General features: G+C 39.6%; 1 protein-coding gene and 1 long non-coding RNA gene across 2 annotated transcripts in view; one reads left to right on the plus strand and one right to left on the minus strand.

Moving 5' to 3' along the window:
- Positions 1-10,077, plus strand: part of LOC147232428 (uncharacterized) — a 62,624-nt gene extending 52,547 nt beyond the window's left edge. The window contains exon 4 of the long non-coding RNA XR_015106357.1: positions 9,934-10,077. This is a non-coding gene — a long non-coding RNA (uncharacterized LOC147232428). The remainder of the gene's footprint in view (positions 1-9,933) is intronic.
- dusp6 (dual specificity phosphatase 6) lies at positions 5,378-11,998 on the minus strand. The gene is made up of 3 exons (XM_086149267.1): positions 11,094-11,998; positions 9,959-10,402; positions 5,378-6,811 (listed from the first exon to the last, which is right to left on the minus strand). Exons 1-3 carry the CDS (start codon positions 11,497-11,499, stop codon positions 6,498-6,500), a joined length of 1,164 nt encoding a protein of 387 aa, XP_086005393.1. The 5' UTR covers positions 11,500-11,998; the 3' UTR covers positions 5,378-6,497.
- Between the last annotated feature and the right edge of the window lie 4,763 nt (positions 11,999-16,761).

Genomic DNA, 16,761 nt, shown 5'->3' on the forward strand with positions numbered 1-16,761 from the left:
GCAGCCTTATTTCTGATCTTTGACTTCATCCAACTTTACTATTTTTACCCTCTCCTGCCCCTTCAGTCATGTGACCTCCCTGGCCTCGAACCGGCGCCGCATGTTTCCAGACCCCCCCCCCCGGCATGCCGGGGTTAAAATTAGTGTCGTTGGCTTCCTGTGCCCTTTAATCCAGGGTTTTTCGAGCCGCAGACAGGAAGAGCGGCCACGACGGCCTCGGCATGCCATGCATTCACCTGTCAGTCGGTGATGTCACAGCAGCTGAACGGGGGTCCGGGGTCGGGGGGGTCAGATGTTGGGTTGCGGGCGGAGGGAGTACTTTTAGCTGTGGCAAGAAGTCACCAGCGGCAGCTTTGTTTTATTTTATTTTATTTAAATTAAAATATATAAGATGATTGACAAAAAGTTACATTTCATTAAATCAAGTTACAAGTTACATTTAGTTCAATCAAACTGGACAGACACAGAATATAATCTCATTTAATAAAAATAGAGTTTGATCAAATAAAGTTGAATCAAGATTAAACATAATTATTTGAGATTATCATTTCACTCAGAACAGAGTCGAATAATGTAAATAACTTAAACATTTTAATTATTAAATGTAAAAAAAAAAGCAGTGTGATGATTGTTTTATTCTCTCGCTGAAGTTTCAGTTTCATTCTGAAAATTAACTTTGATATATTTTAAACATCGCTTCTGTCCTTCATGAATCTCTACATATTTATCACAACTATAATGAATATTATTAATATGTATACCATTCTTTTTTCACCAGTATTGTTCATATCTTTTCATAACTTTTTTAGCTATTTTTTTGGCAAATTGTATTTTTTTACTATTATTTTTCTACAATTTTTTGGTTTCTATTTTCTTTCATTCATTTTTCCATTGCTACTCTTTGCCACTTTCATTATTTTGTTCTGTTCCCTGGACAAATTGTAGTAGATATCTATAAGATTCAGTTAGTGTGTGAAAATAGTTCTTTGAATTTTTTCAAAGCAAAGGAGTCCCCCCCGCCTCCACATTTTCTCTGTGACGCTCTCCATCTCCTGATGGAAACTTCATTTGCATGTTTTCCACCAGCGTTGTCAATCATTGGTGAATCCTGTAACCACCAGGTACAGGAAGTCACTGCGGTTACTGATTGTCACCGCCACCGGACGTGAAGCGAAGACAAACTTTCACTGAAAATGATGGGGAGGAAGGTTGGATGAGGGAAGGGTCGGACTCAGATTTAAAATCTATTACATATCCATTTGATCTTGTATCTTTAAACTGAGTGCAGGGGAATTATTTTATTTCATACTTAATTTGATTTAATCAAATTTGATTTAATCCTGGTAGTATCAATCAATATAATTAATAATAACACATTTTATTATATACTTTATTATATCCAGCATATTCAAATGCTGCAAACAAACATAATTGGAGAAAGACTTGATTAGCCGTGGAAGATGGATGGATGGATGGATGGATCACACATAGATACATTGCAAAGATGAACAGATGTTCATCTGTTTTTGTTACATATATATATATATATATATGTATATGTATATATATAGAGAGAGAGAGATATTTTTTGATTTTTTTAATTTAAATGTTTACACCTACGTACATAAAGACAGACAGATGCATGCATGCATACATACATACACATATATATACATACATAAATACATACATACCAACATGCTTTTATAAATACATACTTACATACATTCATGCATTCATACATACATACAAACACACATGCAAACATGCATGCATAGCTGCATACATCCTTACGTACATGCATACATACATATATACATGAATGCATACATACATACACAAATACATGCATGCTTGCATAAATACATACATGCATGCATTCAAACATATGTGGCTACATGCATTCATGCATTAATCCATACATCCATACATTCATACATTCATACATGCGTTCATATATGCATACAAGCATGCAAACATATAGATACATTCATTTAAACATGCAATAATAGATGCATACATACCTTCACATACATACATGCATGCATTCATACATGCATACAATCACATATATACAAACATACATGCATGAATCCATCAGTACATACATTCATTCATACATATATCCATACATACAGAAACACATACATTAATTGACTCATACATAAATTCACACTTACATACATCCATACATACACATATACATACATGCATTCAAACACATATACCTACACACATACTTACATGCATGCATGCATACATACATTCATTCATCCATCCATACATACATACATACATACATACATACATGCAGGCATACATAAATATATAAATACGCACATACATACATTCACACATACATACTTGCATTGACATCTTCATTCATTCATACTTACAAACATACATTTATTCATTTTTACGTACATAACCCCATACATACATTCACACATACATACATGCATGTATACATTCATGGCCAAAGTTTTGAGAATGACACTTTCACAAAATCTGTTCCTTCAGGGTTTTTAGGTGTTTGCAGATGTTTCTATGGTTGTGTCATTTTCAAAACTTTTGGCCATGACTGTACATACATACATGTAAACCTACATACATTCATACATACATATATTATTTCGTAACGACATATATACATACATACATACATACATATGCATATTTTTTCATTTATATTTATTATATATTACATTTTTCATTTATATTTTGGAAGGAATTGAATGTTTCTTTGTATGCATACATGTATGTATGTACAGTATCTATGCATGCACGTATGTATGAAGTGCCTGTATGTATGTATGTATGTATGGATAAATGTAGACATACATATAAGTATGTATGAATGTGCATGTATGTATGTCTGTATGTATGGACAAAACAGTTAAAATAATAAATATATTCCTATGTATATACTCATTCACTCACTCATCACATTCTTACTGCATGAAATGTTTTGAATTTTTGATACATTTATTTGTGTATTTCCGAACATATGTACATACTTACAGTGCCTGTATGCATGCATGTATACATTCATGTTTGCATGAATATATGTGGTCATATATGTTTTAATATATGTATATATGCATGCTTGTATCCATGTACAATACATGGATGTTTGTATGTATAGGCAGCAAATGGAAAATGAAATGAATATATTCCTATATGTATGCGCAAGTATCCTAATTCATTTTTTATTAACTGTTTTTAACTTGGTGATGCATATTCGTATATATGTTCATATGTATGTATGCACACACGTATGTACGTATTTTGCATGCCTGTATGATCCGCAGGACTTGGTTATGCTTCTGGCTGTTACACTTGTATGGCTTTGCAGCTGGCGAGGGTGCACCTGAGAGTTGCTGGGGTTTGGCAGAGAGGCCATACTGGGTCTTTTCCAATCCACTTGTTGGGATTTTTGGGTGTAAGAAGAACATCGTCAGTGGCCCCGATGATGAAGCTAATTTGGCTCCCTTCCACTTCCCATAGAGCTCTCCAAGTGAGCTCCAGTGCTCCAGTTTCCCAAGTAGTCCTCTGGCTTAGGACAATGTGCATCTTGATGGTGCCGGATCTCAATAACTACCAGCTTTCTCCTCTCTGTGGGTGTTACCTTGCTCCATGTGGGTCGACTTCCTTGCTGCACCTGACCTACTGTGTCTCCATGTGCCAGCTGGGGTCCATTTCCTCTTAGATGCCAGTCTGTGTGGACCTTTTCGTAGGGCTACGTCTTGCAACTCCGCCCGGGACATGTTCAGCCCAACTTTGGTGCCTCACTTGTACTCTTCAGCGAGGCTAGGGAGTGGTAGTTTCACTGCACCTTGACCATGCAGCCCAATGTTGCTGAGGCAGCGCAGGATTCCCAGACACTTCTTGATGTATTTTTCTACAATTTTCTGATGGAGAACTTGTACACCATCCACGGCTATGTCACAACCCCAACAGCAGACACCGCAGCTTCAACTTGCCTGGAAGTGTACTCCTATCAACACAGATCAAGCCCTTGATGATTTCTTCACTCAAGTGGTTACACTGTTGTGCGTCTTTGAGGCTCGCATTGCAGATCCAAGGCTTTTCACAGGAAGCTCTGATACTAAATGAATAGGATTTTCATTGACATGGAACCCCTGGGAGGTAAGCTTTCCTTTTACAAAGGATATGCTCCTTGATTTACTGGGTTTCCACTTCATCCTTGCCCATGTAGTGTTGGAGTGAAGCTTCTCCCAAAGGCACCAGGCGACTGTGGATAGTCCTCATGCTGTCCATGCAGGCGCCAATCGGAAGTTGATCTACACACACCAATCATTCTGTGGGTGCTGGGGGGCCGGGGCTAACGGCAAAGGTGTTGTCATCTGTCAATGGATGGTGGACGAACCGGTCCGACTGGAAAGACCTCGTACCCGCAGGAGCTGTGAACTTGGCCCTGTGAATGATTGACAGCAGGGACACACAGTCCTAGCGTGACTCAGAGCTGAGTGATGGCCGGGGTCAAAGGTCATTTGGGTTCAGAGTCCTCCGGGGACGACATTAATTGTCTCCAGATATTGTACAGATCTCAGTCAATATTTGCTTGTTTTTATTTTGTTATAAGTATTTTAAAATTAAATTTGAGGTTTCCCTCTTTTCTCACTTTTTAGAATATTCAGGTCTTTCTTCTGCATTATTTGAGCAATGAATAAATTATTTTCATGTATTTAATGCATCATATTTCATTATATTTATATATTATATTATATTAATATTTGTTGATGGTTCCAACACTTTATAATCATTTAGAGGAAACTATATATTTGACAGTATTTAGCTTTTAAGCATCTTTTTATCTTATCTTTATCTTTTAAAAATATCATTTTCACTATTTTATAATGTTTCCGTTTTTTTATTCATTTTAAGTTTATTTGTCCTTGGTGCATATTCTGCATCTTTGTTCTTACATTTTTATCATTCTTTTTTTCACATTTTTTCCAAATATTTATTTGTCAGGATTTTAATGAATTTAATGTTTTTTGTGTGTCAAATTTACTGCCATTTTGTTGCATCTTTATGGGCATTTTTTTGTTTTTATGAATGATGCATTATAAAATCTAATCTAATATCTATAAATTTAAATATATATATATATATGTACAAAAATAAATGAAAAAATTACAAAATACATTTAAAAAATTGCATATTACGATGATTTTTTTTTGTCTCTTTTGTTTATATTGTAGTTTTCAGAAAGAATTTTAACATCTTAATCTTTCTATCTTTAACTTCTATCTTTTTCTATCTTCAAGATTAAAACTTCTGAATAAAAAATTCTAAATTTTCTGGATTTTTTTTTGACAGAGTGGCATTTAAAAACACACGAAGCAGAGGGTTGTAGACAAAATATGAATTTATTAATAAGTTATCTTTACATTCATCAGAGAGGAGGATGAGGAGGGGCGGTGGCGGCGGCTCTTCGATTTTTTTTTTTTTCCCTGAAAGGCCGAGGCGACGCCTCCCGCTTTGCCTGCCGACTCACTCGCCTTAACCTTCAGAGAAAACACACACACACACACACACTCTCTCTCTCTCTCGCTTTCTATCGTTTCTGTTTTCACCGCCATCTTTGTTTTGGGAAAACTACGGTTCTCTGAAGGCTAACGCGCTAAAACGGCCGCACGCGACAAAAAAACGACCTCCTGAGCGTGACGGAGTAAGGCAAACTACCGAGAACAAAACAAAAAAAATTGGGGGGGGGCAGAAAGGGGGCGGGGCTTCGATCGTTGACAAGGCCCGTCCGGCTGAATCCACACATAAAGCGATACGATTATCAAATATATTACACATTTATGCACAAGAAAAAGAAAAAAAAACTCATGGGATCGCCTAGTTGATTTGTCCCGCATATATATATGTGTGTGTGTGTCTATACATGAAAAATAAGAGACAGAGAAAAAAAAAACAAAAAAACGTGAAGAATCTTCGGTACCCATTAAGGGTGTGCGTGTGTGTGTGTGTGTGTGTGTGTGTGTGTGTGTGTTTTGATATCAAGATCCTTATTTACATCAACGTAGAAAGATTTTCCGGAAAAAAAAAAAAAAAGTTGGTCTTCACAGAAGACAGGGAGAAAGTTCTTGGGGGCGGGGTTTATCTCCTAGGGGGAGGGGGCAGAGTTTTAAGCTCCGCCCCCTTTCCCCCAACAGGTAAAAATACCGCTATCAAAATGTTTGATTTGTATATTTCTCTCTCTATATATGTGTATATATATATATATATATATATATATATATATATTGATAGTCCAGTCTCTTTGGCACGCCGGCCTCCCGGCAGGAAACCGCCCGACGGCGAAATCTAGAACGCCGACTTTGTTCGCGTTCCTCTGTTCGACGGACAGGACAGTCCTCCTCTACGTCCGTAAGTGACGAAAAAGTCACTCTCGCATTTGAACGCAATTTTTCTTTTGTCATTGTTGTCGGGGAAACATCCGAGCCCTCTGCCGGCGGTCGCTCTCACGTGGACTCCAGCGGGTCCAGCTGGAAGACGTTGTGGTTGGTGGGCGTGGTGAAGTAAAGCTGCTGCCCCGGCGCCGCCAGACGGTTGTCGCAGGGGCTTTTGAGGCCCAGCGTGCGTTCGAAGTCCAGCAGCTGGCCCATGAAGTTGAAGTTAGGCGAGATGTTTGACTTCTTGGTCTTCACGATGTCGTAGGCGTCGTTCATGGACAGGTGCAGCTTCTGCATCAGGTACGCCACCGTCACCGTCACCGAGCGGCTGATGCCGGCCAGGCAGTGGACCAGGACGCCGCGCTTTTGGCCGCGGGCCTCGTCTGCAAAGGCAAAGGGAAGAGGCGGAGGGTCAAGACGCGACCTTTGACCCCACGAGCTGCAAGTCGTCTTTAAAAACAAATCAATGATATGAGTGCTGTGTCAGGATTATATATTTAAAAATAAATCGTTAAAACTGCCTTGAGGAATGAATATCCCTGTAATATTAAAAAGTTCCAAGAATAGCATGGAAAATTACCGGTGTTGCTAAAAAATACAAAGAATGTCAGGAAATTGCCAGTTTTTCCTGATTATTTTTTAGAAATACAAAAGTCAAAAAAGAAGCATGTTGTCGGGGAAAAATATTTATAAGAATCTTTAAAAAACACCATGAGAAATAGCCATATTACCCCAAATACATTTTTTAAAGTACCAAGAATAGTGCAGAAAATTACTAGTGTTTCTAATAGTGTTTTTTTAAATATGAAGAATAGTGAAGAAAATTACCATGGTTTTGCTCTTAGTTTTGTTTTTTTTTAAATACAACGAATAGCGAATAAAAATGGCAAGTGTTACTAATAGTTTTTTTTTAATATAAAGAAAAGTGCAGAAAATTACCATCATGTTGCTATTAGTTTTTTTTGTTTTTTTTTTCTTAAATGCAAAGAATAGCAAATAAAAATTATGAGTATTGCTGAAAGTTTTTTAAGAAAATGTACAACGAATGTAAGGAAATTACCAATTTTTCATGATTACTTTTTTTTAGAAATGCAAAGGTCAAAAAAGGAGCATATTGTCGGGGAACAATAAAAAAAAATCTTCAACGACCATGATGTATTATCCCTAATACATTTTTAAAAGTACAAAGAATAATTACGAAAATTAGCATGCTGTCACAAATATTTTTTTAAATACGAAGAATGTTTTTTCACTTTGAGATTTTGTTAAAAAATGCAAAGAATGTCAGAAAATCACCTATTTCTCACAAAAATGTTTTAAATTAAAAAATGTTGGAAAATGAACATGTTGTCAGTGAAAAATGTAAATATATATAAATATAAACACATAAAACTACCTTGAGAAATGACCGTATAATTGTTAATACATTTTTAAAAGTACCAACAATAGTGAAGGAATTCTTAAAAAAGTTTTTAAAAAAAACTAATTTATCTCAATGTTTTTTTGAAAAATAAAAAAATATCAAATATTTTACTGTATTGTCAATGAAAGAACATGTTACAAAATTACATTGTCATTCATGACTTTAAACACTACCAAAAATAACATATTGTCATTGATAAATATTGTTGAGAAATACAAAATAGCTTGCAGAAAATCACTTCTTATAAACTTTCAAAAAGCACAGAGGGAAAATTACTATGTTAGCACAAAATAAATGTATTAAAAATTCCTGGAATATCAGCGGAAAATGAAAAATTTTATCACTGATAAATGTTGGAACAGTGCCAGGAATATCAAAAGAAAATTGAAGTATTACCTAGAAACAAAATGAATATAAAATTGTAAAATGGTCACCAATAAATCTATTTAAAGCACTAAGAATATCAAAAGAACATTTAAGTTCAATAGAAATAGTAAAAGAAATGTATCTGGTCTTAAACTCTCCAGAAATACCAAGAATAATAACCAAACATTACCATAATATAACTAATAGATTTTTAAAAATGTAAAGAATATTCATAGAAAATTGTAGTATTATCCAACATTAATCAAAAAAAGTATATCAAGTTATCTGTCATTGGTGGAGGTGGAAGCCAAAAATGATCAGATCAGAAAAATTCAGCTTTCCAAAAAAAGGAGGCAAATCATTAAAATATCTCATGGAAATAAAAGAAAATTCTCAATTTGTATCAATATTATCATTCTACAAAAAAAAAAAAATTGTGAAAATGACAAAAAAAAATCAAAATTTAAGGAAGGCTACTTAAGGCTCAAAAGCAACTATTTGCACACACACACAAAAAAAACCACGTTATCCTTTATAGAAAAAATATACAAAAAAAACATGCATAAAGGCCTGTCAGTCAAGCGTTGGGGGGGGGCGGTAAAAAAAAGCCCCACATTTTTTTTCCAGCCTGGGCAAAGTGGAGGGGGACACTATTCCGGCCTCCCCCTTCCTCCTGACGGACGGCGGTGCCGGCGGGGCTGGAGGGGGCGGAGCCACGGGGGCGGCAGGAAGTCAACGGGGCCTGTAAATGGCCCCTTTTGTAATGGAAGGGGGGGCAACGGCATGTCCTAGATTACTTTCAATGCCGCTTCCTTCCTGTTGCACTCGAATTACCGCCCTCCTCCTCCTCCTCTTCTTTTTTTTCACTTCTCCTGTTTCAACATCGCCCTTTGTGCTCAATTACACACACACACACACACATACACAGGAGGTGCAGGGGCAGGAAGTCGAATCATTTGTGAGTCCGACACACACACACACACACACACACGCATGCACGCCAGGCATTATTTAAGAGGCCCCACCGTCCTTGGGAAAAAAATGGTGTTTGAATGAAAAAATAATAGCGATAAGAACGCAATATAATTGATGATTATGATAAATTGTAATATTATTTGATTTTTTTTTTCGAAAAACAGATGTTTTCAAAAAAAAAAAAAAACATCCATGGAGATTAAAAAAAAAAATCAATTTGTTTGGAGAGATTCAATCAGCTCAATGGAAGTTAGTTGCTAGCGATTAAATGAAATGAATTCGATTACCTCCGGAAAAAATAATTTCCCGTCCTTTTTTTGTTTTTGAGACGCTGCAGCAGGCACGTGAGGCCCCCCGAGTCCGAACCCCCTCGAACTTCCTGTTCAGTGAGCCGTTAGGGGGCGTCTTTCTCACACAACGGCCTCAATCTGGTTGTTTCACTACCACCGCCAATTGACTGATAAGGGTCAGGGGTCTAATCTGAAGAACTTCCAGGCATGGGGGGGGGGGGTATTGTTATTACACAATAACAAGCCTAGTTGCACCTCTGGCCCTGTTATTACTATGTTATCACCACGTTATTACCATGTTATTACCATATTATTACCATATTACTATGTTATTACTATGTTATCACCATGTTATTACCATGTTACTATGTTATTACTATGTTATGACTGTTATTACTGAGGTTTTCAGCAACTGCCATTTTTGTTTGTTTGTTTGTCCTGTTAAATACAGGTACGGCATCATGATCGTTGCTCACCTATGAAGCTGATGGCCTCCGGGAAGAACTGGGACAGGTTCTGGCTCCAGTGGTCCGAGATGGGGATCTGCTTGTACTTGAACTCGCCGGCGTTCTCGAAGAGGTTGGGCAGGTTGGGCGTGACGTTGAGGATGTACTTGATGCCGTACTCCTCCAGCACGTCCAGGTTGGTGGAGTCCTTAGCGCAGCCCAGATACAGGTGGGGCAGGATCTCCACGGGGAAGGAGGGCTGCGGGTTGGACAGCGGGCTGCCGTCCGAGTCGGTGGCGCTGCTCGGGTCCACGTCCGACTCGATGTCGGAGGAGTCGGAGCTGATCCGGAGCCCGCCCAGACCCAGCACCTGGGCGGTGGGCGAGCTGCCGCTGCTGCCGCCGCTGCTCGACGAGCCGTCCAGGTTGGTCTCGCACAGAGACGGGGATTCGGCCTGGAATTTACTGAAGCCGCCTGGAAGACACATGCCAACTTTAAGCCAGGTTTTTTTTTTTTCTAAAAAGGCAACCTGGTTTTCTTCTATTATCTGTGATACAATCATATATTCTTAGTTTATTTATTTATTTATTTTACTGTTTAATTTTCTTCGGGTTCAACAAAGTATATCCTCAAATATATCTTGACCCAACAAGAGTAAATATATTTCAGACTTTTTGTCTTGCAGATTTTTTTTTTCTCCATGACTTTCACATCATTCATTGTTTCTCAATATCTTCTTTTTTTTGACCCCCTTCCACCCTTAAACACCACTATTTATCTTATCTAATTGCTTTTATTATTATTTTTTGGAACAGCCTCCTTCACTTTCACAGCAGAAGTCCTGATAATAAACACGAGAAAGAGGAACACGATGCGTGGGTGAAAAAACCAAAAGCAAGCTGTGATAGTGATGGGTCGTGCAGGACGCAGCGCTAAAATGTGTAATAGCGGTGTATTAATAAGCGTGTAATAACAGTGTAATAGCTGTGTAATAACTGTGTAATAACAGTGTTATAACTGTGTAATAGACAACGCATTAGGGATTTGGGTGTTTTGATTGTTTTTGGGTTATGTTTTTTTTTTTGAGGGGGGGGGGTCACCCGCGCGTCCCGGAAGTTAGGAAGTAGCGAACCGGTGCAAAATCGGACCGGAAGTGCGGACTCACCCTCCAGGTAGAAGGCCCGGCAGCCCTCGTCCTTCATCCTGCGCAGCAGCAGGCCGAGCACGGAGCCGCCGTCCACGTTCTCGTTCCACTCCCGGCTGCACTCGTCGTACAGCACGATGGTATCCGTGCGGCAGCGACGCGCAAAACGTTCACGGTCCTCGCCGTCGGCGAGAAGCGCCCGTACCGGCAGGTTCCCCTTGCGCAGGCGCCGCAGCATCAGGCCCGGCAGGGCCACGTTGACGGCGCCGTCGATGTGCGACGACTCGTAGGGGCCCTGCGGCCGGCAGTCCACCAGCAGCAGCCGCTCCCGCCGCGTCCGCAGCTGCTCCCGCAGCCACTCCGACGTCTTGCCGACCGCCGCCGCCGCGGCGTCCACCGGGGCGACCGGTCGCAGCTTGTCCAGCATCTCTACGCCTGTGTGTAAGTGTGTGTGTCCCAAAATCAAAAATAAAAAAAATAAAAAAATTCTTCTTCTTGCGTGCGAGTTGAATGAAATCACAATCTCCTCACAGTCACATCGGTAGATCCCCGGATGTTTCCTCCCGGTGTGTGTGTGTGTCCCCTCCCGCCCCCCCTCTCCTCTTTCCCGGTTAGGCGTTCATTCATGCGTCGGGGGGTCCGGAGCTTTTTTTTTTTTTTTTTTTTTTTATCAATGAGTCACGGCGGCTCTTCTTGCGTAACTCCGCGCTCGACCAGGCACGAATCGGTTAAAAAAAAATATTGATACTAAAAAAGTGTTTATAATAATTCAAAAAAAAAATCCCGATTTTAAACACTTCCTTGTTGGAGGTCCAATCCGGAGAAGCACGCGCCGCTTCCCTCGCTCGCGCGGGCTCTTCTGTTCTCCTTCCTCGTTCTCCGCCGTTGCGTCCGCGCGCCTCTGCGTCTGCGCAGATTGTCCGACTGAGCCGCGCGAGGAGCCTCTCAATGGCCACGCGCGGCTCCGGGAAGGGAGGGGGGAGAGGGGGCGGGGCGACGGCGACGACCAATCGGAAGCCGTCACCCTTGGAAACGGTGCGGAAGGGGGAAAGGGGAGGGGGAGGAGGAGGAGGACCCGGATGTGGAGCGAGTCCTATGTTGATGAATTGTTAATGAGTTTGTCATTCACAAAAAAAAAGGGGGGGAGGAATTTCCGCTCCGGATCAAGTGAGTGCAAACAGACAGAGGAAGGAAGGGGGGAGGAAGGGTGGAAAGGAGGGAGGGGTTAGGAGAGAGAGAGCGGGAGGGAGAGAGAGAGAGACACCATTCAAAGAAACCGCTAGGCAGAGAAGGAGGGGGAAAAAACACCAAAGCAGCTGCAGCAACAACAACAACATGAAGAAACAACAACAACAACACTGTAATTATGTGATTTGATTTCAAGTGAAGGGATGAGGCTAATTCAAGGTTTATTCTAGGAATATGTTGGCATTAAAATGATAACGCTACTACTTTTACAATGAAAAATATAATAATTTAATGGTGGAGATGTGCTGACATTAATATTAATCATAATTGTGTTACTACTACTACTAATTATAATAGTAGTACTCTTTTACTAATTTTTTTTACTATTTTTTTTTATACTGTTTATACAATTTTCTGCTATTATTTATTATTGTTATGTTTTTCTTGTAACTCTGGCAAAATTTCATTCAGGTTAAATAGAGTTGTTCTTGTTCTTATTCTTATTCTTATTCTTATTCTTAATTAAAACCAATAAAAATCTGATTCAAGGTTTTACTTGATTTGCATAAATGATAACATGTTAACATGTTTTGCATGGCACAGGCAAAACATGTAAACATGTTGATAGCATGTTAATGTCAATCCTTATAACAGTAACAATGCTATTAAAGAATATAGAACATAATAATTAAAATAATGAAATATTTACTACTACTACTAAGAATAATAAAAACAATAATTGTACTACTATTGGTAACATAAACAATAATAACTACCAATTACAACAATAATAAAAATGATACATTAATACATTAAGTGAAATAAGATAAAATAAAGACAACAAAATATTTACATGTTTGCTCCAAAAATGGTATGCTAGATAATTGTTAGCTACGACTACAACTAACAACATCGAATGGCAACAACAAGAACAATAATGATGACGATGACGATTATAGTAATAATGAAAACTTTAGATAAAGACAAAAACATTTCGTTTTTTCCGAATTTTGCCAAGATGGTCATGTGACTGTTTCCCAGGAGGCCATTGGCCAAATGGGATGGTCGTAACAGTAAACACACCAAAAACAAACGTAGCCATCTGGCTCTGCATCAACACACACACACACACACACACACACACACACACACACACACACACACACACACACACACACACACACACACACACGAGTCTTTGGTCACCACAGACCAACATTAAGATTGAGGTCAAGACTCAGATAGAGATCGAGATTCGGATCAAAACTGAGATTGACATCGAGATTCAGATCAAAATCATCATCATTGAGATGGATTAAGATGAAGAAGACATCGAGACCGAATTTCAGATTGAGGCCAAGACCAAGTTCGACACTAAGGTTGAGATTAAGATCGAGATCAAGGAGACTGAGGTCAAGATCGACAACGAGATCGAGACTGAGACAGAGTTCCAGATGAAGATGAACGCTGAGATAGAGATGAAGATAAAGAAGGAGACTGAGATCGCGATGAAGAGGGACGTCGCGGAGGGGGGGCAGGCGATGGGACCTAACATCAGGGGGCCGGGGGGGCACCTGTCAATCGTGGACACCCAACCGTTCACACCTCATTTTGGGGTCTTCAATGCATTGGTGCATCGAAGGCCGAGAACCTGGTGAGACCCCAGGCACATGCAGATAATCCAGGCAGGAGAACGTGGAGACTCACAAAAAGATCACCCAGCAGAACATGGGACTCCACCTCCAAAGAAGTTCATCCCCTCCAACCCCCATGTTTCCCCATCTGCCCTCCCGTCCACACACACGCACACACACACACATACATACACACACACACACACACACCACCCATGTGTCTCTTTCAACTGCTAATGTGGTCCTCCTCTCTCGTCTCCTCGCCACCGGCTGCCTGTCTCAGACGGGGGACCGGAGGGGGGGGGGTTCTTTGTCCTCAGACAAAGACTCACTACATGCACCCATCAGGTCCCTGCGTGTGCACGTCTCTCTCTCTCACACACACACACACACACATGCATGCACACACACACACGCGCACGTATCGTGGCGGAATGTGGCAGCGGGCGGTGCAGACAGACAGGTTGTCTGGCCCTGGTTGCCATGACAGCGCCCGGAACAGGAAGTACACGTTGAAGGAGTGTTGGGGGGAGGACACGCCGTCCACTTCCTGTGTTATTTAGAAAACAGTCAGTTGGTTCACTTCCTGCTGAACCAATCGATTGCAGGTTATCGATGAAGCCGACAAACTCCTGACCGATGCTCTTTGTTTCCATGGTAACCCCTTACCCATTGTCACTCTGGCAACTGCAGTTTATCAGAAAAAATACAAAGAATTCCTGGATTATCATTGTCATTATTATTGATTATTTATTAATCATATTTCAGACGCAACCAATTCACAATAACAATAACAACAATAGTTTTTTGAAACTGTTGCTTTCATAGCCTATACAGTAAAATAAAATGAAATAAAATAGAATAAAACAAAAATTAAAAGATGACAAATAATAACATTGAGATGAAAATAGAAGAAATAAAAAGATACACAATTTAAAATAAAACAAATTCAATGGAATGTAGAAGAAATTTAAATAGAATATAAAATTAGAAAGGGCATTAAAATAAAATCGAATTAGATACAGTTCCTTTGAATCAAAAATGAAAAAGGGATATAATTAAATAAAATTTAATAAAACAATGAAAATGAGATGACAGCAGACCTAAATCAGGATAGAAAAATATTACTTTGAAGAAATAGAATACTATTATATTTAATTAGAAGTAAAAGAAAATGTAAAAAATAAAATGAATGCCAATAGAAAATTAAATTTAAAAAAATCTAATAAAAATAGATAAAATAAAATGAGGCATTTTTCTGTGTCGTTTCATTCCCATCCCTTCGCCCACGCAGCTGCTGTCGTGACAGCTCCAGACACACACACACACACACTCATACACCCGGCCTGAGAGCCACAAAGACAATGGAGGCTCCGGTCTTATCAAGGGACCCATCGCTGTGTCCCTGCTCCGCATCGCCTCCTCTGTGTGTGTGTGTGTGTGTGTGTGTGTGTGTGTGTATGTGTGTCATGTGTTTACTCAGTCACAATGCGAGGACTCCCTTTTGCATCCAGGCACAAAAAAACACAACCCTGATAAATGATTAACCCCTTCATGTCCCTTCATGACCCCTTAACAGATTACCAACCTCTCTCTCTATATATTATATATATATATAAGGAGTCAAAAACATAGACTTATATAGATTTGAAGCTTGACTGACCCACTAAAATGATCAAAATGAAAGTATATAAGATAAAAAAATAATGACATAAGAAATTGCATAGAAACCAGGGGCCCTGAAAAAGAATACACGTGCATTCATTCATTCACACATTGTCGTGCTGTCATTTGCCGCCGTTCATTCACTCATTCACACGTCATATAGACACAAAAACATTAATTCGCTCATTTATATGCATATACACACACATACATGTAAATATGCATATGTATGTATCTACAAACACACACAGGTATGTATACATCTATGTATGTGTATACATATATTCAAATATACTGTATATACTGTATACACATACATATATGCATATATATATGTAAACACACACATACATATAAATACGTATATATATATATAAAAGAGGAGACAATAGGGGGATAAAACACTTTGCAAGGAAGACCAGGGATTCAATGTGAGGATGAAGATGAAGGGGGGGTCAGAAAAAATCAGGAAATCAGTGCGAGTCAATGTGAAGGAAACACAACCCTGAGGAGGGATTGGCCAGTGTGTGTGTGTGTGTGTGTGTGTGTGTGTGTGTGTGTGTGTGTGTGTGTGCGCGTGACCTGCACAAAGAGGATTTCCCCTTTGGCTGGGTGTCTGTTCCCGTCTGTCGCTCGCCTTTCTCACGTCACGAAAAAACAAAGAGCGGGACTTTCTTCTCTGACCCGGCGTGGCGTTCGAGGACAGGCGCCTACAATGGAAAAAGCACACGTTTAAAAGTGACTCATTGAAAAGTAAAACCTGAAAGTTGGGTTATTAGATCCTTTCATCCGGGTTCAACCGCCAAACTGGCGTTTCCAGAAAATGTTAACTCAAGAAAACGCTGATGAGACTCATCCAACGGCGAACTATTTCCCCTCGGCAGAAAAACACCCTTCGAACCGGGAAAAGGTGGCTGGTCCGGATGGTTGGCGCTGCAGGAATGAGGAAAGAGATGTTTGTTTGGGGGGGAGGGTCACTGTCAACACTGGGAAATCCAAAAGAAAAACAAAAACAAGAAACGAAAACCAAAAACTACATGCATTATACGGACATAACATGTCTGCATGTACAACACTGGAAACTGGATTGATTAGCAACTTCGGTGGCTACAAACTATAAACTAGCAGAATATATAGAATATATATAGATATATATATATGAACAGACACACATATATGATTATGTACCCATACACACACAC

Source organism: Fistularia commersonii, chromosome 7, assembly GCF_037954325.1.
Source record: "Fistularia commersonii isolate RoL2024-O1a breed Wild chromosome 7, RoL_Fcom_v1.0, whole genome shotgun sequence".
Classification (NCBI taxonomy): domain Eukaryota; kingdom Metazoa; phylum Chordata; class Actinopteri; order Syngnathiformes; family Fistulariidae; genus Fistularia; species Fistularia commersonii.

Excerpts from the sequence above, each read along its gene's own strand:
- dusp6 (XM_086149267.1), bottom strand. The coding sequence starts at position 11,499 with ATGCTGGACAAGCTGCGACCGGTCGCCCCGGTGGACGCCGCGGCGGCG. Across the intron at positions 10,403-11,093 it reads CCGGGCCTTCTACCTGGAGG|GCGGCTTCAGTAAATTCCAG; the intron begins GTGAGTCCGCAC and ends TGTGTCTTCCAG. Across the intron at positions 6,812-9,958 it reads GGAGGCCATCAGCTTCATAG|ACGAGGCCCGCGGCCAAAAG; the intron begins GTGAGCAACGAT and ends TTGCCTTTGCAG.